General features: G+C 40.6%; 1 protein-coding gene across 5 annotated transcripts in view; it reads right to left on the minus strand.

The window, feature by feature from the left end:
• The window catches only part of FNDC3B (fibronectin type III domain containing 3B), a 336,841-nt gene that overhangs the window by 223,164 nt on the left and 89,890 nt on the right, over positions 1-23,787 (minus strand). For all 5 annotated transcript variants that reach the window (XM_032407203.1, XM_032407205.1, XM_032407207.1 and 2 more), the window contains one exon: positions 16,411-16,486. In XM_032407203.1, the coding sequence (XP_032263094.1) occupies positions 16,411-16,486 (76 nt within the window). The remainder of the gene's footprint in view (positions 1-16,410; positions 16,487-23,787) is intronic.

Raw genomic sequence — 23,787 nt, forward strand, 5'->3', positions numbered from 1 at the left:
TCTTCAGCCATTCAGAAAATGAACACCCACAGCACATCTAATTGGAGTGGTCCCTCAAACCTGGTCTTCAGACAGGAACTGAGGATCTGAAGCAGATCTCACCAGCACCTCCTTACGGGGGAGAAACAAAATATAAGATTCAGCTACCTAATTAATTGACTGAAAACCCAACAAGTATTCTAAGTTTAACTGGCTACCACAGGCTTTATATAACTCTAACATTTTCACAAAAGAAAAATACTCGATGCCCTGATAAACTACAATGAAGCTTTAAAAGCATCTCAAAAATAAAAACTACCAAACCTCATATACTGCTTGTACACCTGGAATAAGTTTAAATTAGTTCTTATGCAAGGAAGGTATTTAGAGGTAGATGGTCTAGGTCCAAAAGTAATATATTTCTTGGTTAACACTGTAGGCCGAAAAAATAAAATAAAATAAAGGAAAAGGTGGGGAGAGCAGGGATAAGCCATAAGAACTAAATGTTTTCCATATAAATGTTAGAAGCACATGATAAGGTTGCTGAACTGTGTTATATTGTTTTTTTATAGGATGAAATATATCATCCTCACAGAGGAGCCCTGAAAATTGTAAAAAGAAACCCAAAGTGAAAATCTTGAGTTCTAGAACACACACAAGCGGTAACACTGGCAAATGAATACACACGTGTGTGTGTGTATTCATACATGTATACACACTTAAAAAAAAAGGCCTTTTGCCATAATGAGAGCTACATTTGGTGAGAAGCTAAAATGAACAACGAGCATCACAAGATCAACAAGCTTATGATTTGTATATAAATCCTCCAGGACATATCTAGAAGGGATAATGTTTAAACAAATGAGTCACATTTCTACAACTGAAAAGCAGACAGAATAGTGAGCTATTCCAATTTTTACACACAAGGATACATGAAATGATGATGCAAACACAGAATTAGGAAAAACCCGTATCAATCTGCGATCTTTAAAGACCTAATTAAATCTGGAAGAGAAATTAAAAACTAAATTAGTGTTTTCATTGATTCCAAGTAACTTTTCCCCTCATTTTAACATCTCCTGAAATAGGAAAGCGTTTTACATTAACGGCAAGTCATTATCTGAGGATGGTGTCTTCTCTTTTGTAGAGATATGAAAAACAATGGCGTATCTTAACATCGATGGCATTCTAGGTTCAATAATAATGATAGCAAATAATCCTGTGAAACCAATGCAAGAAGAACAAGCACGTGTGCTGTTTTGCAGATGAGACACAAGCAGCAAGGCAATGCCATCCAGTTCATGGAGAAGAGGGAGGCACATACATGGACCCTTGAGCTCAGGCAGTACACCCAGGATGAGAAAGCATCACTTTTTGTGCTTTTAGGAATCTCTCCATTCACAAATAATTTAATACCTTAAATAGTAGATGACAGAAATAAAATCCACCAAATGTTTTACTGAATGCAATGTAAACAAATGACACTTAGAACAACTCTATCTTTAAAAATATACTGGGTACCATTATACCCAAATCTCTGGAGGTAGGGACCCAAGCATCGCTTGTTTTAAAGCCCAGGTGACTGAGCTGGACAGCCAGGGATGACCACCAGTGGCATAAAGCATCCAGCATATAGCAGGTGCACAAATACATTTTTTTTTTTAAGATTTTATTTATTTATTTGACAGACAGAGTGCTGAGAGAGCGCCCTCATGAGCGCACAAGCAGGGGGAGCGGCAGGCAGAGAGGGAGAAGCAGGGCCTCTGCTGAGCAAGGAGCCTTACTCAGGACCCGATCCCAGGCTTCTGGGATCATAACCTGAGCTGAAGGCAGACGCTTAACTGAGCCACCCAGGCGCCCCCCCAAGTACATTTTAAAATGTGGCAATTACTGATTGAGAAACCAATTGAAAAATGATGCCAGGTACCATAACAGTAACAAAACTTTGCTGTTTTCTGGGTTTTGTTTTTTACCTTTTTCTTTTTTATTAATTGGGTATGCTGGATGTCTCTATACTGTGTTCAGATGACTGCAGAACCTGAAAGCTTTTGCTGCTATTGATACATAACATACTGCTACTGGTCTTTTAATGTAAATTAATACAGACATACATACACATACACACACATATACATATATATACATACACATATATAAAATTTGAATTTTTAGAAACTTCAGCTGTGCTGTCAACTTTAGGAAAAGTATCCCAATTATATGGTGTTGGGCTGGCATTGTACAGAATTTAACAGCCATATTGGTCTAGAAATGTTAAACATAATTTTTTCCATTTGTACAGGGGTAACACACTGTATTAAACATGTAAAGTCTTACCTACACGGGTTTGATTACAGAAACTAATAAAGTATTCTCTAAATTTAAAAAAATGTGGCAATTATTAAAAAAAGAAAAAAATTTATCCTGGGTAATTTTCTTTCCCCTTTTTTGTTCCTAGTCAAGATTAAGTTACTGCTAATAAATTTAGGGAAATTCATATAGTACCCAAAGAGTCTCAAATGATAATTTGCCATCTCACTTGCAAACAGAAAATCCTAGATAATTAAGCTCTTGAAATCTGCCCACACTTGAACCTATTCAAAAAGAGCTTAGTCTTTTCACGAAAATTAGGAACATATAAATGGCAGAGAACTCTAGAGGAATTAAAGTGAGAGAGGAACAAGAAATTGAAAGTTAAGAACTTTAGAACAGGATCTGATCCAATCCTCTTATTCTCAGGAGAGGAAAGTGAGGCTCTGATCAATGGAACTAGACTGAATGAGAAGAGAGTTAAACTTGTATCAGGGGACTCTTGCTCTAATCAGAGCCACAAGGATTTGTCAGGTTTCTTCATTTAAAACGGAAGAGGAAAATTAACAATATAATCAGCTGATTTTTACTCTAGGAGTTCAAGTCCAGTGACCTTGGATGTGAACCTAAGTCAACAACAACAAAAACCTACACAAAACAGAGGGTGTGCGGAAGGTGCAGAGTTAAGATTTATATCGACAAAGGGAAACAGTCTTGACAAATTTAAAGGGGCCAGGTTAGCAAGGCTATTTCACTCTTCCTGCTGAGCCATTCCCTGGGTCTCCTAAATACATTACCCAGTACCACTTTTCAGCACTCTGGCTCAAATTCGAAAGACTCTCATTTTCTCCAAAGTTTGTTCTGCGGTTAATTACTTGTCTTCTGACTACCCCGGGTAAAGCCAAGAAACAGGTAGAATGCACCTGTTGTACTTGAGTTCCATCTGAGATGGAGGCTGGCATTCTACTCACCTCTGAGGAATGTTAATTGCTGATACCAGCATGACAGGTGCAATGAGGAGCAGAAAAATGATCAATGAGTTCAAGTCACAGAACAAGAGACCATGAGAAAGCTCCCCAAGAGCTCTAACTTTCATTACTAATAATCGGTCTGGAATTCAATTTGACCCTTGAAACAGATTTTTTCAACAGGGCACAAAGTTCTAAATTTCTACAATGGTGCCCTGTCCACAGGAGGGAAAAAAAAGAAACAACATGTATAATCCTGTTTTCCACGTTACTATGGAGGCATTCACTAACCCCAACGGCCTCCCACGGCTCGCTCCTCCTCGCTGCTGTAGGCACCGGTCCTCCACTCCAGACCCTTACTGGTGTGGAGTCCTATCTATTTTGAATTCTGAGTCATTTCCTTTCCCCCTAGTTTTATGCTCTAAAACCTTCCTGTTTCTTTAGAATACACACGCTGAAGCCAATTTCCTTATGGGTCTACCCAGTTTTTAGCCTCCCCTTTTGGCTTTTTCTTTTACTATGAAACAGCTAACTGGGGAAAGGAATGCACTTGCTGATTACCTGCATACAGTGTGGTACTGTTTATCTGTTCGGAGTATTTTCCATATTTATTTAAGTTTCCTAACTCTGTGATCCCCAAATACACATAATATTATTCATTAAATTTTAAAATATTCCTAGGATATCTTTGCCAATCATATTTATTCTCATTTTGTGGGAACGGAAGCACAAAGAAAGAGGAATTCCTGATAAAATGGCAATTGAGTTAAAAGATGTAAACTTGAAAGACTGTTTACAAACAAATCCTTTGAAAATAGAATCCCTGATTCAAATGTCAGTTTGTTAAAATTCTAGAAGAGGAAGGGGAAAAAAATTTCAGACCAAGAAAAAATTCTATCTTTGAGCTAACGACTGAGGAATTTGAGCCAATTCTTTTTTTTCTGCATCCACAGGGACTTTTTTTTGCCTTTTGTCCAAATTGTGACCAGACTGAATCCCAAGAGTTCTCTCTTTTGTTTAAGGGTACTACTTCTGTAAATCCCATTTCCTTACAAGGGCCCCTCACCCCAACAATGTCCTCCTACTTCACTTCAGTTGTTCTCAAAGCCCAGTCCCAGAACCAAGAACATCAGTATTGCCTGGGTAACTTCTTAGCAATGCAAATTATCAGCACACCCCCACCCCAAACCTGAATCAGAAACGGGGTGGGGACACACACACACACACACACACACACACACACACACACACACATATACCAGCAATCTGTGTTTTAAGAAGCCTTCCATGCTGAAGTTATTGGTAATTATCAGCATCTGACACCCGATATGCCCTGGACTCAGGTATGCTGTAGGGACCACCTGAGTCAAATGCCAAGATGTCTCCTGGGTACTTACCCCCTTTCAAGGTACTAGGCAAAATCTAGAATGAAGGAAACAAAGAGGGAAGCAACAGTGCCAGCCCAATTTCTTTCATAAAGTCAAGTAGAAAGAGGCTAAAAGCAGCTTCTGTGAACACCTGTAAGATGGTTATTTTCCATCTCACTCAATTCCAACCACCCTGCACAATCTTACCTGTTGTAATCAACTCTGGATTGTACGAGTTTACAACAGAATAGGTGAACAAATATTGTGTTTACATCTAAATAAGGGTAAAACAAATTTGTACTCTGCTGAGTACAAATAAATTTGTACTCTGCTGAGAGGAGTAAATTTCTTTGATGACCCTTGTTAAGGACTTGAAGAAGTTTATAACAAAAACTAAATAGCAATTTTAATTAATAAGTTCAATAAAGACAACCACCATGTAGAGGTTCCTTAAAAAGTATATGAATGCAAGTTAAAAGATCTTTAAGCACCTGGGAAAACTGCAAAACCTCCTAAAGAACACTAGCCTGAATGAAATGAACAGACGCAGGTATGCAGCAGGTGCAGTGTGATGAACTGGGAAAAGCAGGGCCTAAGAGTTTAAGCTAGCCTGAGGATTCACTGAACCAGAGAGTCTCAATCTCCACTGCATATTAGAATCAACTATAAAACGTTTCCAAACTACTAACGTCCTGGCCTTACCCTCCTACAATCTGACAATTTCCTAAAATTACCCTAGGGATCGACTGCGTATTTTTTACAAGTTCCCCAGGTAATTTGATGTGCAAAATTTACAAAACACTATGTTAATACAACCAGCTTTAAAATTCTGAAATAAATAAATAAATATATTAATAAAAAATATTAATAAAATTCTGAGATGTCAGAGACGTTATCTTAAGCATATGATGCAGGAACTAGGACACTCAAAATGTGAATGCTTGACCCACAGAATAAAATCTCTCTTGATCATTAAGAATAAATTAACCAGGGGCGCCTGGGTGGCTCAGTGAGTTAAACGTCTACATTCGTCTGCATTCGGGTCAGGTCATGATCTCGGGGTCCTGGGATGGAGCTGGTGTGAGGCTCCCTGCTCAGCGGGGAGTCTGCTTCTCCCTCTCCCTCTGCTCCCCCCCCCAAACAAACAATTTTTTTAAAAAAAGTATAAATAAACCAAATTAACTCCAATCTTACTTTCTTATGGGATTAACATGCCATGCTTGGGCTACATTTTATTAACACTTTGTGATTATTTCATGCTTATACTCAAAGGCAATTTAAGTACAGGGGCGCCTGAGTGGCTCAGTCAGTTAAGCCTCCAACTCTTAGTTTCGGCTCAGGGTCATGAGATCGAGCCCTGTAGCAGGCCCGAAGCCCGGCGTGGAGCCTGCTTGAGATTCTCTCTCTCCCTCTCCTGCTCATGCTTTCTCTCTCTCTAAAATAAATAAATCTTAAAAAAAAAAAAAAGAAAAGAAATTACAATTTGCTAATAATTGGAAGGTTTTAAATTAAGTAAAAATGTGGAAATTCCTATAGCCAGAAAGTTACCACAAAACTGGTGTTAATTCTGGCTCTATAATGCGACATAAAGTGTCCAGACAGGTGTCACATTTAAAGTATGCGATGCTTCCATTTTAACTCAAGACACAGAAAGACTCAAAGAGTTGAAAAAACTCCCCTTTTAACCAGCTGTCTTCACATCCTCAAAACGTGTGCAAAATACCTTCCAAGTCACTGAAAACTGCCTCAGAGAGAGAAGCAATACCCAAGTTGACAAGCAGAAAAAAGTGTTTATTTTTTTTTTTTTAAGTCTGCCCTTTTTTAATCCTTTTTTGTTCATCCCATTGCTTGTCCAATTAGGATGGAATACAAAATATTCACTATTAAAGGACAAAAATTTTTCTAAAAGACCAGATTCCACCTATCTTACAGAAATGTACAATTCAGATAGTGCCCATTGCTCACTCCCTCTCTTCTGTGTGTGTCCCTTTGGCCAGCGAGTCATGACCACCTCCTAAGCACCTCTGATTTCTGCTCCTACTTCTACACTCCACCCTCTACAGTGCCCTCACCCAGGCTCTCCTGGCCTCCTGCCTGCCCCTCACAGTCACCCATCTCACCACCTCCCTCACCCCCACTTCGATCACACTGGGTGACAGAGAAAAACTACTCCACTTAATTCAGTAACCAGGCTCATTTACAATTTAAAGTGTACTCTATCCATTCCTGGGTCTGACAGAGTTTGAAAGTTTACTACCACAGATAAATGCGATAATCTCTAACTGCACAAAAACATTTATAAAACATTAATGAGTAATCTACATGAAAATATTTGCCAATAACACAAAAGATAAAGTTGGTCTACCTTTTACTATTAAATAGCCCTAAAAATATTTTCCAAGATGTTCCCAGCCTACTCCTCACAAAAGGAAAAAAGTTATCAGAAGAATGAAGAGAATAATCATTCCCTCACGCTCTTTACTGATAAGCGGACCTAACCCATATAATGGGCTTCTTCAGAATTGCTGTGTGTTTTTAAAAAGCACTCTTACCTGCATTCATTATCCTAATTTGAAAAACTGAGAGTAAATATAATTAAGTACAATAACAAACAAAAAGAAAAAAGAACCTCTGTGAAGTAACTCAATTTTTCCATCACTCTGGACATGAATTTTTAGCAGTTTATTAGTGACTCTCCTTTATTCCGGATGCCTAGTAGGTGCTGGATAGGCACTGGGATACAAAGATCAGTAGATTTGACCCCTACCCTTGAAGAAACTTACCCTCTAAAGAACCCTTTACAGTCTTCCTTAAAGACACTTCCAATATGATGCTTTCCATTTCAAGTTCTAAGAGTAAAAAATACAGAAAGAAGAAAGCAAGACCCCAAAGGCTACAAGCTACGAAATGTGGCAGACAAGTGAGGTAATGGGACACTGTTCACTCTTCTGAATTATCAGGCACGCAAAGATCTGCGATATTTAAGGAACTCCAAGCAGTGGTACCTTCAGAAATGACATTTTAACCATTGTTCAACAAGTCTGAAAGGCAAAAGGGCACACAAGCTAAATTCCCATTGCCTAGTTTTTGAAATGTGTTATTTTGAAGCATTACAACAAGAATGTGGAGACATCTAAAAGAAAATCCTAACCAATCTCACAAGTTCACGTAGGCTCTCCTGGAATGCTTTAAAAATGACAGGTAACACAAATGAAGAGTCATTCAATGTCTGGCCATAATGGACTGGGCACCTAACGATGGCTCCTATTTACTGGAGTTTACAAGGACTCTGAAACTTCCTACACAATATGTCCTTTGATCCTCGGGGTAACACTTCAAGACCGATAAGGTCATTCCAATTCTACAGATAAGGAAACAGAGGTGTGGAGAAGTAACTAACTTTGTGATATACAAGTAAAATGCAAGGAATTTCTAAACCACGTAATCTCACTCCAAGACCCACCAAGATCTCACCCATATGCCTTATAGCCCTTCACTCATGCCTAAGAGCAGGACACACTAAATGAAAATTAAAAGTTGTAAGAAATTTGAATCCCCTGGCTGGCTCAGTGGTAGAGCATGTGACTCTTGATCTCAGGGTCATGAGTTCAAGCCCCACACCGGGTGTGGAGCCTACTTAAAAAATAATTTAAAAAAAAAAAAAAAAAAAGGTAGTGTGGAATTTAATCGAAATGTAAAAAGCAAGGCATACCCAGAGGAACTGCTTTGTAAGCCTGTCTGAATATGGCCGCTCAGGCCTGCTGTGAGAGTTCACTACTTATTACCCCCAAAGGAAAGCAACAACTGAAGCCTGAATTACAACAGAGCTTACTTTAAATACGTGTAACAGTAGGCCTGTAGTTTTATCCACCACCTGCATCTGAAGAATATATACACTCCCATAAACCTTCATCAGAAACATCTGATCTGTTGCCATCACCATCAACCCCATGAAAGCAAGCCTAGTAGACCTAGGCAGTAAAATGGAGGCTAGACCTTCTTCCACTGATTTCCATGAGTAGGATAATCACATCACGGCCCACAATTTATCATGACATCTCCTTAGAACAAAAATAATCAGCAAAGCTGCGTCCATTACTAGATAATGGTGATGATGATGGCCCTTCCAATGGTCAGGTATTAGCATTATCCCCACCTTATTTTTTTTTTTTTTTTTAAGATTTTATTTATTTATTTGACAGAGAGAGACACAGCGAGAGAGGGAACACAAGCAGGGGGAGTGGGAGAGGGAGAAGCAGGCTTCCTGCTGAGCAGGGAGCCCGATGCGGGGCTCGATCCCAGGACCCTGAGACCATGACCTGAGCCGAAGGCAGACGCTTAACGACTGAGCCACCCAGGCACCCCTATCCCCACCTTATGAGAGAAAACCGAGGCTAAGAGGTTAAGCATTAGCTAGCGAACAACCAGGGATCATACTACATAGCACTGACATTTAAAACATCATCTTTATTAACTTCTAACAAATCACATCACTAAAACTTTACTTGGAGACAAAGGCCAACGTTTGACGATGTAATACTGGGTGAGGTTTTTTGTCTTAATTACATAACTGCAAGAACAGCTATAAACCATCAAGATAACTGGCAAGGGCAGAAGGAGAAGGCCAGACAGCAGCAGACACACTGGGTGCCTCCCTTGCCAGGGACGTTACACCTCCTGGGAAGCAATACAGTTTGGCACTGATGGACCCCAGGCTCATGACATCACCCAATCCCAGCATGATGACAGCTCCAAGCACCATCACACACCTTCCTCCCATCCCTTCCGGAAACTGCACTTTCTGCTCCAGGCCCATCAGTACTTACCAGCCCTCGTGGAGACCACGCTACTGGTCAACTTCTAGTTGCTCAGCAACAAGCTAGGGTCTGAAAGAGGCCTCTCCACCCATAGAATGCCTGCTTGCAACAAATGGCTGTACATGTCTACGTAGGACAGAAAAGCCAAATCATCACGTTCAAAATAAAGCTCTCAAATATTTCAGGGATCAGGTATACTCCAAAACGCTTTAAGTGACTTGTGACCCAATATTACACACACACACACACACACACACACACACCAGGCAAAAGACTGCTTTTTCCTGAAGCTACCATTTCAGAGCTATAAAATGAACTGGCAAATTGATGGAGTTAATTCAAAGTTTTCCTAGAAACTCAGACCCTCCCAGCTTCGAACCTCACTGGAGGACTGAAGTAACTCTCACCAAATACAGTTTTGGATCAATCATAAAGATAAGACAGGATACTGGAGCTAGCCTGGGCAATTTTAAGAGCTTTTCAAGGGAGGCCCAACTCTTCACGATAACATTTCAGCAATCACTCACAAACCGCCCTCCTCCCCCACTGCAAAAGAAGTTGACTCTTCAAGACAGTTTCTTGCGTTGCAAAAGAACCTCTCAAAATCCTCGTCTTTTAATAAGAAAAAAATATTTCCACTTATAAGACATTCTACAAATACAGTCAAATAACAATGTAATGAAAGTTTGCAAAGATTCAGAAGAAGGTAAGGCACTCACATACAAACCACCCCAAATATTTCTGATGAAAACCTTGTTTGCAGATGTAAGCCAAGGTAAGAGTTCTAATCAACCTTAGAAGACAGACTTCATTCGCCACAGGTCTTCTCCCATGGTTTTAAGCCAGTAAAACGAGAATTTCTTATTTATATGCAGAGTCTGCTTTAAAGGAGTAGACCATATAGAAGCTTCGCTTGTGAAATTATAGTCTACCTCAGCTTATACCCTCGTTCTGACACCATTCATGTCATTTCTCCATACACAAAGCAGGAGACGAGAGTTCCCCAGGACCTGTCATCAAATTCTTAGCAAGAATGACAGGTCAGTGTTTTAATGTGCCAAACAAGTCTAATAAATGCACTTAAAGTACCAAATGAGGGAATTACAAAAAAAAAAAAAAAAAAAAAAAAAAAGGAACATTAAAGTCCCTGTGGCAGCCTGGGCGCTGAATCATACAAAGAGGGGAGGAGGTGGGAGACAAACGAGGAGATTCAGAAATGTGGAACCGCTCTCAATGGTGTCATTCACAGAGTCCCTGAGCAGAGCGTGGTGTTCATCAACGATACAGTTCCCACACTCAGTGGGGCAGGAGGAGAATCCAACACAAGCTGAAGAAGGCTTGCGGAGAATAAGGAGAGGAGAGAAAAGTTCCACGCTCTAATGGCAGCCAAGCTACGGTCTCTGAGTCCCCTCCTACCACACATTCTGCTGTCATTTCCAGGTCTCAATCCACTCAGTACAAGTGAGCAGAGTAAACCACATCTTGTAAAAGGCGTCTACTGTAGGCAAAAAACATCAGCAATTACATATCTTCAAATAGTATTTTTTATTAAAATAATGGTACTTCCCAAGCATTTTACTTTAATCTTTTTTCTTCTATCACCATGACATCCACCTATTTTCTTCAGGCTCACGGTTTGTATGTAAGTCTTAAAACACGAATTAAAAAAAAGAAACCACACAAATAAAAACTGCAGTTTTGGGGGTGCCTGGGTGGCTCAGTCAGTTAAGCGTCTGCCTTCGGCTCAGGTCATGATCTCGGGTCGGGGTCCTGGGATGGAGCCCCAGATCGGGCTCCCTACTCAGCGGGGGGATCTGCTTCTTCCTCTCCCATGGCCCTTCCCCCCGCCCCATCTCTCTCTAATTAATAAAATCTTTTTTTAAAAAAAAATTGCAATTTTGGGGCACCTGCGTGGCTCAGATGGTTAAGCGTCAGCCTTCCGCTCAGGTCATGATCCCAGGGTTCTGGGATCGAGCCCCGCATCTGGCTCCTGGCTCAGTGGGGAGCCTGCTTCTCCCTCTCCTTCTGCCTCTCCCTCTGCTCATGCTCTCTATCTCTGTGTCTCGAATGAATAAATAAAATCTTTAAAAAAAAATTTAAAAAATAAAAATTGCAGTTTTAATACTGGGTCAATATGAAAGTACTTTAGATTCTAAACATGTTTCTCTAAAGGAAACTGATTAGCTTCAATGATCCAACATTTTGGAAATGTGAAAGTTCTTCTAGCAGACTTGAGAGACCACGAAAAAGTTATTGAACTAAACATCTTCAAGCTCCCAGCACAATATTTAAAAGAAAGATCACCACACCTGATGGGATGCCAGAGCCAGTCAAGGATCTAGTCAAGCAATTATTAAGAGGCTGCGGGGCCAGTGGGCAGGGTGAGGATACTGTGTCACAACTGGGTTCGCAGTCAAATTCAAGAGCTCAAGAAAGGTCCACACAGATAACCAGACTGTTATATACAATGCCACCTCTACCTGCTCCTCCAGGAAAGCAGAGGTCGAAATGGAATGGAGTGGTCTAGGAGGGCTCCCGGAGGAGACAGACCTGGAGCCCTAAAGGAAGTGTGGTATTTGTTTTGGCTGAAGGATTTTACAGGGAATGGAGAAATGGCCCAGATAACAAGATGGCATGTGTGGACAGGAAGGAAGGCTGCGTTGCCAGCACCTCAGCCCAGACAAGGATGTGAAAAATAATGGGACAGACCCGCAGCTGCCCTCTATTAATTCCTGAATTTAAGCAAAGGCAAGAATTCATATTGATTGCTAAGATTCCTTTTTTTCCCCCTAACAATTGGCTCTTTATACTTTCATCTGGCCTAGGAAAAGAAAAATCTTTTGTCTAGGAAGCCATAGGTACAGTGCTGCCTCCAAGTGAGAATAAACTATGACCTTTTGTAGCCCCTTCAAGACCTATGATTCATGTTTCATGGAAAATACTGAGAAATATTCCATTAGAAATGAATCTGCTTTCACAGCATATTGTAGGTTTCCTGTGTTTTTCTTCCTTCATTATCACCAAGGACATTCTCATGAAAACAAAATCTTGTTTTTTCCCCAGAGTAACCATATTCTTTATATTGACTTGCTGTGAATTTCCAAACTGCCTTTTCATGGCACCCCAGTGAGCTTCTGCTGTCTAAGGACGTCATAAACGTCCTATAGAGAACATTAGTAGGCTAACAAATTCGACTGCAAGTAAAGACGGTTGACCTCAAATGGCGTAATTTCAAAGTTTCCAGGAAGACTCCGCAACCAGCTAAACTCCCTACCCCTAATCCCCCACCCCCACCCTTAGCAGCAATCCCTAACCTGCTGAAATAGCAGTGGTGAAATAGCCAAGTTATTAAACTGACCGTTTCAATCGTGGTATAAGCAATGGTTATGACTTCAAAATTTCCAGAAAGGACACTTCCAACCACCACTCCTCCCACACCCCCCCTCCCCAAAACCACCACCTCCCCACCCGCTGGGTGGGGTTGAAAGAGCACAACTAGAGCTTCATTCTCTTCACTTTAATCTCTAGTACAATGCAAATGCTTCTTTCACAAGTTCCCATTACAATATGATTCAATTTCAGATCTTTTCCTAATAGGCTTTTAAAAGGTAAGCAAGAAGACTGCCTCCCCCATTACCAGTCCTCTCCCACTGGACGCTTCATCTTACAGCAGCTGGAGCTGGAAGCCCCACCGAGAAGCTCAGCCCACCACAACTCTGGGCCCCGTCCTAACTTGGGACAGAAATAATTTAAGGAATTCTAAATCAGTACTCCTGTGTCACACTATCTGCTCTTAGTTCTGGTAACAGGACATCTGTCTTATCCCAAAGACCCAGTCTCTGCAAACCATCTCTACTTGATCTTGGCCATCTGAGTACTCATGCTGGTATCCTGCCCAGAATCCTGTTATTGCAGGAATAGGAACCCACCTTGCTCTTGTCACATGCCCGAAGAGAATGGAGTGCTAATACTGGAGTTCCCTGATGTATACACAGAGCAGGACACATAAAGAGCTCATGCTCTAGAGTCAGAGAGACCAGGGATGAAAACCCAACTCTGCATCTTCTAACTGTGTGAATTTAGGTGTGTAAATGAACCTCCATGGGCCTCAGCCTCATGTTTATCTATCATACCCATTAACTGAGAGAATAGGAAGCACAGCGTAAGAGCTAAATAGGTATTAGGGATGTCAATCACAGCGAAAGGATAATAACGTTACAATTTGTGTTGGAATTTACAAATCTATTCCCTATTCCCACATTCTGTGTTAATATGCTCTACCCACCTGGAGTGAAGCATTCACTAATTTACACTGGAACTCAAAAGAAGGCTTATATGGGGCGGGGTGGGGGGGGGGTGCTCAGTGACTGCCTATGATGCAATGGTGACAGTCAGTGGGTCTGGACTCCAGGTCCTTCCAGCTCCTGCAGTTCATCCTGTCGCTGCCCCAGGGCTTCCCAAGCCCTAGCAAACCAATTAGCTCCCTGTTCTGGTCCCTTGCATCCTATCCTGTGTCATTTCAATTAATTGGGCCAGGTACCACCATGCCCCAAATGGAGATAACCATAGCATCTGGGTGTTCAGAAGAGAACAAAGGATAGGAAGGCTGGGGAAGCCAAAGATAAATGGCTCCACAATTCTGCTTTAGTCAAAGGCATTTCTGAAATCACTGGAAGGGGTGTTAATGTCACTTATCTCAAAGTATCATCATGAATAAATACAAAGCTCCCATTGTGAACAGAGTTTTATACTTGCAACATTCCCTGCAGAATTCACCAGTTACTGACATGAACTCAAAAGAAAAAAAAAGTGGGGAGAGGCTAACCTGATGAACACATGCACACACGCACGCACACACACACACGCGCGCGCGCGCACACATGCACCCATGCACGCAGAACAATAAAAGCAGGTTGCATAAAAGTGTATTTCATATATGTAGATCTATTCAGCAACTTGCTTTTATGGATTCTATTACACACACTCAGTTGTAGAAGAACATAGTCTACCTGCCAATTAATTCATGGGGCTCCACAATGTTACCATGATCAGAAGCTCAAATGCTTTCTTACTTAACTGAAAATACCAGGTTCATTCTATGTAGGTGAAATGACTTTTTATCTAATTTTTCTATAGCATGATTCTTTTTAAGAGTGGATTTTGAGGTTTTATTTGTTGAAAATATCCATTTATTATAGAACTACAAGTAGGTAGAAGATTCTATATCCCATACTGTTTTAAAATAATTATTTCCTCTCTTCTTTTACCTGAAAGTTTCTTTGTATGATTCATCACCAAAGACTAGATTCAGTTTTTAAATGGCTTAGAACACCAAAGATCAATTTCAGGAACATAATGGTCAGAGAAATGCAATCAGTAAAAATCATTAATAAAACAGTTAAGTCATTTCAGATTATCTAACTGCAATTAAAATTCATTAGGCTTGAATCTTTCAAAATACACTCATTTCTCCAAAAGTGAAAGTTTTTTCCCTAGTTTTTGTACCTATAGGAACAAAATTAAGTAGCAAAACTACAAAGCAGCATGCTCTGCTATTAAAACAAAGCACTAGAAAAATCACCTTTTTCCATGCAGCTCATTATGAGAAACTAAAAATAAAGGGCATTTCCCTTCATTTATGTATTGGTGAGCAAGTCCAAAAATTAAAACAGGCCTCTGATCAGAGTCTTGGCCAATCAATAACCTAGTATTGAACTCCATTACACGCCAATTTGCCATTTGCCCTATAATCCCAATCACTGCCAAAAAGAGCTACCACCAACAGTGCCCTCCAACACAGCAGTGTTTACAGGCTAACTACAGATCTGGACTGAGCTTCCTATGGGTCAGAGGGCCTAAGTCACTACTTTCCTAAGTGAACGAGAGAGAGGCAGCACTGGATTATACAACCAGGAAGTAACTAAAATGCCCTAGGAGCCATACTTAAAGATCTATACCCAAGGAACGTCACCTACCTGGAACTTATTTAGATGACAAGATTCTGGACTCTGAGCTGATGCCGTAATGCAATAAGACATTTAGAGAACTTTCAAGAGAGTATTCTGCATATGGAGGGGCATGAATTATTAGGCCCAGAGAGCGGACCATGATGGGCAGTTTTCTAAGATGGCCGCCAGTGATTCCCGCCTGCTGGTGTTCCTACGCTGTGCAAATTCCCTTTCTTGAGTGGGCTGGACCTAGTATCGCCCCCTTGCCCTCTAGTTGCTCCTCTGATAAAGCCAGCTGTCTCATGGAGAAGCCATTTAGCAAGGAACTGAGGGAAGCCTCCTGCCAATAGCACACAAAAACCTAAATCCTACCAACAACCCCTCAAGCAAGCCTGGAAACAGACTGACCCTTAGACATGCCTCGCAAGGAGGGCAGCTCTAGCCCACACCTGGATTTGGGGATCTTGAGAGGCCCAGGGCCATGGGACACAGCTAAACTGTGCCTAAAATTCCTGACCCACAAAAACTGTGAGATAATACATGTTGTTGTTATAAGCCCCTAAATTTTGGAGTAATCTGTTAATCAGTAACAAATAGCAGATACTTAATACAGATTTTACCTCAAAAAACATCATCTGGTTAGCATCACAGTATTTATTTGAAACTTTGGAACTAATTTGAAAAAGTTCTTGTTGTTCTCAATTGAACATTTAAAGTCCTTCAAAATCTCAACATTTTCCAAATTCCATAATATATTAAAAGATACTGCAAGCCTTCCCAAGTTAAATTAACTCACTTAAAAGTCAACAGAATACTAGAGGTATTTAACTTTGTCCCTTTATTTATCACAGGCCTACATTAGCATCAAGACCCTATGTTATAGAAAGATTAAAAAGTTTTTTAAAAATCCAAGATAAATTTTACTTCTGGAAAATAAAGACACAAGGAAAAACTTTACTCTTCCTTCAAACAAGAAATAAAAGAGAAACTCCTTTGATTAGAAGGCTTATAAGAATTTCCTTACCTTGAATGCACTGAAGTGTTCCATCCTCCGCTCTTATTGTGAAAGTCTCACCTGGATTAACTTGAACAAGAATGACCTGCAAAATAACACATTAATTTCAATTTAATACCAAAGCATCTGGGGTTTCTCTTCAACAGTTTTATTACCTGAATTTATGTACTAGACAGGATGTATGTGGCGCAGAATCCTGTATAAACACAAAACTTAGGATCGGTCTTAGACCTGGCTCGGCTCTGAGCAGGGTGAGTACATGCATTTGAATTTAGCTCAGCGAATTCTCCTGCGTTGGTTATGATGCTAGGTACCTAAAAAGCTCAACTTTTTTTTTTACTTTTACAACAATTCCTTTTTTTCTTACACTAATTTAGAAACAAGAAATCGAGAAGAAAGTAGACCAGAAACTCTGCTTATAAAGGAAAATGGCACAGAGAAACGTGGCTCTGGCCAAACACCATGGAGCATATTCTTCCCAAGTGTCCATTACTGACTTTGGTCATATGATTCTACTGTGTAACAAAAGAAGGCAACTGATAAGAAAAATGTTTGGAAAATAAAGTATTTGTATAAGTTCTGGAAATAATAATAAACACTATAAAATAAATGAATAATAATATTATAAACAGGCCTCAAACACTCAAATTTTAAAATCTATTATCTAAATGTCAGTGAACATTAATATTTATTTATTTTAAAAATTTTATTTAACTATGAGAGAGAGAGAGCACACGCAAGAGCATACACCAAGTCGGGGAGGCGCAGAGGGAGAGACTCTTTAAGCAGACTCCCCGCTGATGCAAGGAACTCCACAGGGCACTCAATCCCACAACCCATGAGATTATGACCCGAGCCGAAACCAAGAGTCGGACACTCAACCGACTGAGCCACCCAGGCACCCCTAATATTTAATATAAGTAGACAACTTCCAAGACTAGACCATGCACAGCAATGGCAAAGTATGTTCTTTTAAGAGCCTCAGTTTTAGATCTCATCTAGTTCCTGTAGGTAACAGAAAGAAACATCACTAATTTATATCTAAACATAAATCAAAGGATGTAATCCAAGTTTAAAAACTGTAGTTAAGGGGCGCCTGGGTGGCTCAGTCGTTAAGCATCTGCCTTCAGCTCAGGTCATGATCCCAGGGTCCTGGGCCCCCTGCTCGGTGGGAAGCCAGTTTCTCCCTCTCCCACTCCCCCTGCTTGTGTTCCCTCTCTCGCTGTGTCTCTGTCAAATAAATAAATAAAATCTTTAAAAAATAATTAAAAAATGGGGCGCCTGGGTGGCTCAGTCGTTAAACGTCTGCCTTCGGTTCAGGTCATGATCCCGGGGTCCTGGGATCAAGCCCCACATTGGGGTCCCTGCTCGGCGGGAAGCCTGCTTCTCCCTCTCCCACTCCCCCTGCTTGCGTTCCCTCTCTGGATGTGTCTCTCTCTGTCAAACAAATAAATAAAATCTTTAAAATAAATAAATAAATAAATAATAGAAAAATAAAAACTGTAGTTAAAAAAAATCACCATGTGCAAGGTTAACCCTATTAAAATAATGACTGTACATTTCTGGAAATTGGAAGGATGCTGAGTGTCACATTCACCTTAGCATTCTTGGAGCAAGCCTTGTCCCTCCCTGCATCGAAACCATCAAGCATACCGTTCCCTCTACCTGTAATGGTTTCCCTGTCCTTCTTCTCTGCCTGCCACCCACCTTACTCCTTCCCTGATGAGTGACCAATGCCTATTCACTCTTGTCAGCTTAAGAAGTGGCATCTGCTTCTCAGGACAGGTTGGGTGCCCCACTGTATGCTCTAACACAGGCACACGCGCCCACACACCTATACTTCTCCTTCCTAGAATTTACAACTCCAATTAGTTAAGCAGCTATTCTAGGGTCTGTCTTTGCTTCTTTGAGATGGACTCTGTAAGGACAAGATCTGGCATAAAGTCAAGTGCTCAAAACTATACCCGGCCTAGAATAAGTGCTTAATAACTATTTCTACTAAATGAATGAAAGCCGTAAAACACAAGGAAAACCATTGCGAACAAAAAACACTGCAAACAAAAATTTTAACTTAGAAATTAAGCTTTCATAATATTCCATTTAAAACGTCAACTGTTTTTTTAAGGTCAACTTTTTTTACTGTATGTACCGTAATTTCTGTTCTGTAAAAATGTTTGAGATCAAAGCCGTTTCATTTTTAAAACCTAAACCTTTAATATCCATGTATTTTGCTTCTTCTACTAATTCACCACAGGAGACACTGTTGGGATATTAAAATTATTTAAATCAGGAAATGCATTAACTGGAGAAAACAAGATCATTCAGGAAAAAGCCATCCAAGCTTCATCCCTGGTGCTTCTCATTATCTTGAATTATACCGGTGGTTTCAAGGCAATTTATTTTTCCTGTACAGTAACTGTGTCAATAATCTTTCAGTCTTAAGTATTCAAATTCTCACCAATGTAAACACACTGTGCCATTTTAAGAACTCAAAAGGAAATCCCTTCAGATCTCTACAGAGTGATTAAAACATTTCAATTGCTTTCTTGAAACTGAGCTTTTAAAGTCATTCCTAACATGAAAATAGTTTTAACTTTATTTTTACATAAACATAGAACATAACTACAATAGAATAAAAAAAAAAAAAAACACTCCAATAAAGAGAATTATCTGTGTCTTTTAAAAAGTCTTTAGACCAATTCCAACATTACTATAATAGAGCAGAAATCATTTGCTTGTGTTGAAACCTGTGGGGATAAGACCTATAATACAGGCTGGAGAATTAATTAGTTAGAGAGAAAAAAAAAAAATCAAAGGACATCAAGCCTATGCCCCAGATACTCTCTGACAATCCCAAATTCATGTACTCTCTCTCCTCCACCGCTCTCATAATTGTCACACAGCGTGTCCTGAATGCAGGTCCTGAAAGTACAATTCACCAGTATTATGGAAAGTTCCAGGCAAGAAAAGGGATTTCTGAATTGGGGTATGCTCCAGATTCTGTCACATTACCTGCTCCTCACACTGCATGAAAAGTGTCTATAATGATTCCTTAGCGGTCACAGACACCAGGCCACAATTCCAAGCCTCCAAAAGCCATTTATGCCATCCCCTCTCTGCTTACGGAGGCCAATTCCTGAACCCCACCCTGCTTCTTCAGTGGGGAAAGATGATAGGTAAAGAGCTTTTAAGCATCCTACTAAAATACCTCTCTTCAAATGTTTCGTTCCTGTAATTTTCCCTGCTGCTGGGTTGCTATGGCAACCAGATTATAATCTACCAAGTTACCTCAGAAACCAGGCAAATCTCCTGCGTCCCAATATCAATTTTTCTTAGTAAGAGCAAAAGTCATTATTTGAGCAACCCATATTCATCTTGGCACCGAGTTATTTTAAAAGAAAGCATTTTATTATACTGAGGTCGACTGACCACCTTGCTGTTTTCACTGTCAATAAAGGAGAGATAACAAAGTTTTGGGACACACACCAGCCCAGTGATCTTGTCCCTGACAACAGACATGAATGAGAAGTCAGAAGCGTGCCTTGCATCACCCAGCCTTGAGGCGCATGAGTCACACCCTGGCAGGCTCCCTGGCGCTTAACCTTTCCTATCATAGCAGCCTGCCCTTCACTCTCTCCCCCCTCTCACCCACTCTGTCTCCCTCCCTCCTTTCTCTCTCTAGCCACAGGCAGACATAACTGTTACAAGTTCTCATAAATGCAGAACGTAAAACATCCTATCACTGTCCAAACCTCATCATTTTTTGTCCACTCACTAACCATTTCCTGCTCTTCCAAAGTCAGCATTAAAACAATTCATGCTGCATTCTGTGTCTCGTCAGAGGAAGATTTTAACCACTGATAGATTCTCCTCCAGAGATGCTAAAATGGAACTGTGTTAATCAAATCATAAGAGCATACTTCAGGCTATGCTTGCTTCATCAGATCAGTTTCAAATCTGTTACAGCTAAAGGAACCAAACAACCCAAAATAACAAGAGGCAAGTTTGTCAAAAATTAATGAAAAATAAGTGACCATTCTTCCAAAATCTTAAACAATAAAACAAGAGGTAGGATTGATGTAATTAAGCAAAAGGCTAAAACAGCATCGTGAGAAAGCTTTGCCCAACAAGATTATTGAAACAGGTGTCAACAGATCCTTCCTTAAAGGTATAAATCTAACTAGAGGAGGAAAAGGAAAGCTACTATTGCAATTTAAATTGTGGGTGGCTGATTAACCAGATCTAAGACCATTCCTGGAGGCAAATTCCTAATTTACGCCTCAAAAAAAAATCCCCAGTCCCCTGACCAAACAGCCACTGCCATGTATGTGCCCATCACTAAAGCTTCTGCTGGGAAAACAGTACTGACTGACCAAAGATGGAACGTAACATTTGCAGTTTTCTTAAAAGTTAAATCCAATAGCCAGACGCTCAAGATACAAACCACGCCAGGAGAGGGGACCCTGTTCCATTTGGGGAGCATCTTCCACTTGCCACACTCGGTGAGGCTTGTCTTACTCTTAACTGTGTTATGTATAAATGAACACTTCTCACTTGCAGCCAGCATTTAAGATTATCCAACAGATATCTTTAGGGGGAAAAAATGATATAACCTAAAAGCTGCAGAAGAGTTCCACATAAGGAAGGATTCTATCCAAGAATAGATAATTAAGATTTTATCTTATTTGAGAGAGAGTGAGAGAGAGCGAGCGAGCACTGGGGGGGAGGGGGGGGAGAACAGCGGGAGACAGAGAGGGAGAAGCAGGCTCCCCGCTGAGCAGGGAGCCTGACTGGGGGCTTAATCTCAGGACTCCAGGATCATGACCTGAGCCAAAGAAAGATGCTTAACGAATGAGCCACCCAGGTGCCCCAAGAATATCTAATAACTTTAAAAAGTGACTTCTGATTATATGAGAGGAATAATAGCACTTTTTTTCTGGACACACACACACACACACACACACTCCAGATTCCCAAACTCCAGAGAAATCCTGGCAAGCTCCAGTCAGGCCCTCGAAGGCCCAAACCATCCATCAATACACACCTTTGAGACCCTGGTGCCTGGGCTAGAGACCAGAGCTGGTCTCCAGAAAACTGAAAAGTGGGCATCATATGTTTTCTGAGTCCCCTCCCTTTGCTCCAAATCAGGAAAAGGGAGAAGATGAGCTATATATAACCAATAATTATCTTTGTGGTAATAATATACACAAAGAAAATGCCCCAAGATTAAAATGTGGCAGGTAAAATAGAAAGGTACTAGAAGATGATGGGAAGTATTGATTGTCTCATCTGCTCACCTGTCCTACCTGAAGCCTGACTCCAAAGCTGGGAGGAAAAACACACATAAGACCAGGAAGCCTCTAGAAGGACCTGCACACTGGGTCAAGGCACAGGGACACACATGGTATTGAAGCTGTTGCTCTCTTCAACACTGGTAGGACAAAATAGTCTTATTTTGTTTCTTCCTGGGCTTTAGGACTTATTCAGTTTATTTTTTTTCTCTCTTAAAGATTTTAACACCCAACGCGAGGCTCAAACTCACAACCCTGAGATCAAGAGTCGCACCCTCCACCAACTGAGCCAGCCAGGTCCCCCACAGACCTGTTCAGTTTGAAGCAAGGAGCAAAAATACTCCAATGCTTCCAAAATTTTTAGTATTCTGATGTCTTCAGAGAATGGAAGGTTCAAAAGCTGTCGCCCTCAACAGACCATTACATATCTCTTAAACTCAGAATGATGCAGGCTACTTTATCAACTCCTTTCAACAGCTTTTTTTCTACAATGATTATATACACAGCTATTTTTTTTTTTTTTTTTAAGATTTGACAGAGAGAGAGATAGCGAGAGCAGGAACACAAGCAGGGGGAGTGGGAGAGGGAGAAGCAGGCTTCCTGCTGAGCAAGGGAGCCCGATGTGGGACTCGATCCCAGGACCCCGGGATCATGACCTGAGCCGAAGGCAGACGCTTAATGACTGAGCCACCCAGGCGCCCCTACACAGCTATTATTAAACACCCCCATGGTCTGCCAGGTAGGTATTATTAACCAGATTATATAGATGGGGAACTGAGGCTTAAAGAGGCTAAGTGACTTGTCTGAAGTCACAAAACTACAAAATGACTGAGTGAGCACTGGAATCCAGCCCCATCTGACCAAAACGCAGGCTCTTCTCTTCTATTACACAGATTCCCCCCTCTGATAGGCATGGGCTTCACAAAGTCAATTCTTTATGAAGGTAACTTTAATAAACAGCTATAAAGAGAGAACTCACTTCACTGGGTCAAGGGCATGTCTCCAAGACATGCTGTGAGGACAAGATCTGTTCTAGGAAATCCAAGCCCACTCCCTGAGCCAGAGTCCATAGCTCCCAATATGACAGTTGGGTGGTAAGGGAACCCTTAACTAACAACCAACAGTGGCTTTTATACCGAGCAAGGTTTATTCTCATAAAGTCCTTGTCAAGTCCTTGAATTCCCCTCGAATCCTAAGACGACCAAGGAGCTAATCATGGACTATCACAATCACTAGATGCCACTTCTTGTGGCCCAACAGTAAGCATAAGAAAAATGAAAGAGGACTTCCGGGACAATGGCATCTATTAGCATCTATGCTTCCCAAAGTCACCCATGATTAACAACAAAAGACAGGAATGGATTAATAGGTAACCAAGGGAAGAGAAATCAGACAAGCCAAGGAGGACATTTTTATGCACTGAAATCACGCCAGTGCCTGAAAATCTATACATTCTAAAGAGTTCAAAAAGCCCATTTCATGAAACAAGCGTCCTCAGAATTACTATGGTATCTCTATTAATTTAGCAAATATCAATGACTGACCAGAATGGGTCACACATTCCTCTAAGCACAGGGAATAGAGCCTTAGATAATACAAAGTTCTGCCTACCTCAGGCTGACAAACAGAACTTACACAGGATGAAGAAGGGTAGTGCGGGGGTAGAGTTTAAACAAAAATAAAACATTTATAGATAGTGGTAAGGGCTATAAAGAGAAAACAATGGCAGCTTGTAAGAAGTCATACATTTCTACTCTAATTGTATACTGCCTTGAATAAAGAGATTCTATTACAAAAAGAGCTGCTGTTTGCTAAGAATAAAAATATAGCCTTAACTTAAATGGAAAAAATGCAAAATGTAATATAGATGGCCAAAACTAGGTTAAAAGCCTCTTTTAAGAGAGCCACAAATGCCAGAGTCTAAGGTTCCAACTACAGGACTTTCAAGATAAAAACCAAGAACATAAAAGACCAAAATTCTATGTAAGCTTAAGTATAGTTTTCCCTGGCTAAAAGTAACAGCTACCAAATACCCTTGTGCATTTGAAGCACCATGACGTTTACTTAAATAATTTTCATTTTATTAAATACATTT

The sequence above is a fragment of the Phoca vitulina genome, unplaced genomic scaffold, assembly GCF_004348235.1.
Source record: "Phoca vitulina isolate PV1807 unplaced genomic scaffold, GSC_HSeal_1.0 scaffold8, whole genome shotgun sequence".
Taxonomy (NCBI): domain Eukaryota; kingdom Metazoa; phylum Chordata; class Mammalia; order Carnivora; family Phocidae; genus Phoca; species Phoca vitulina.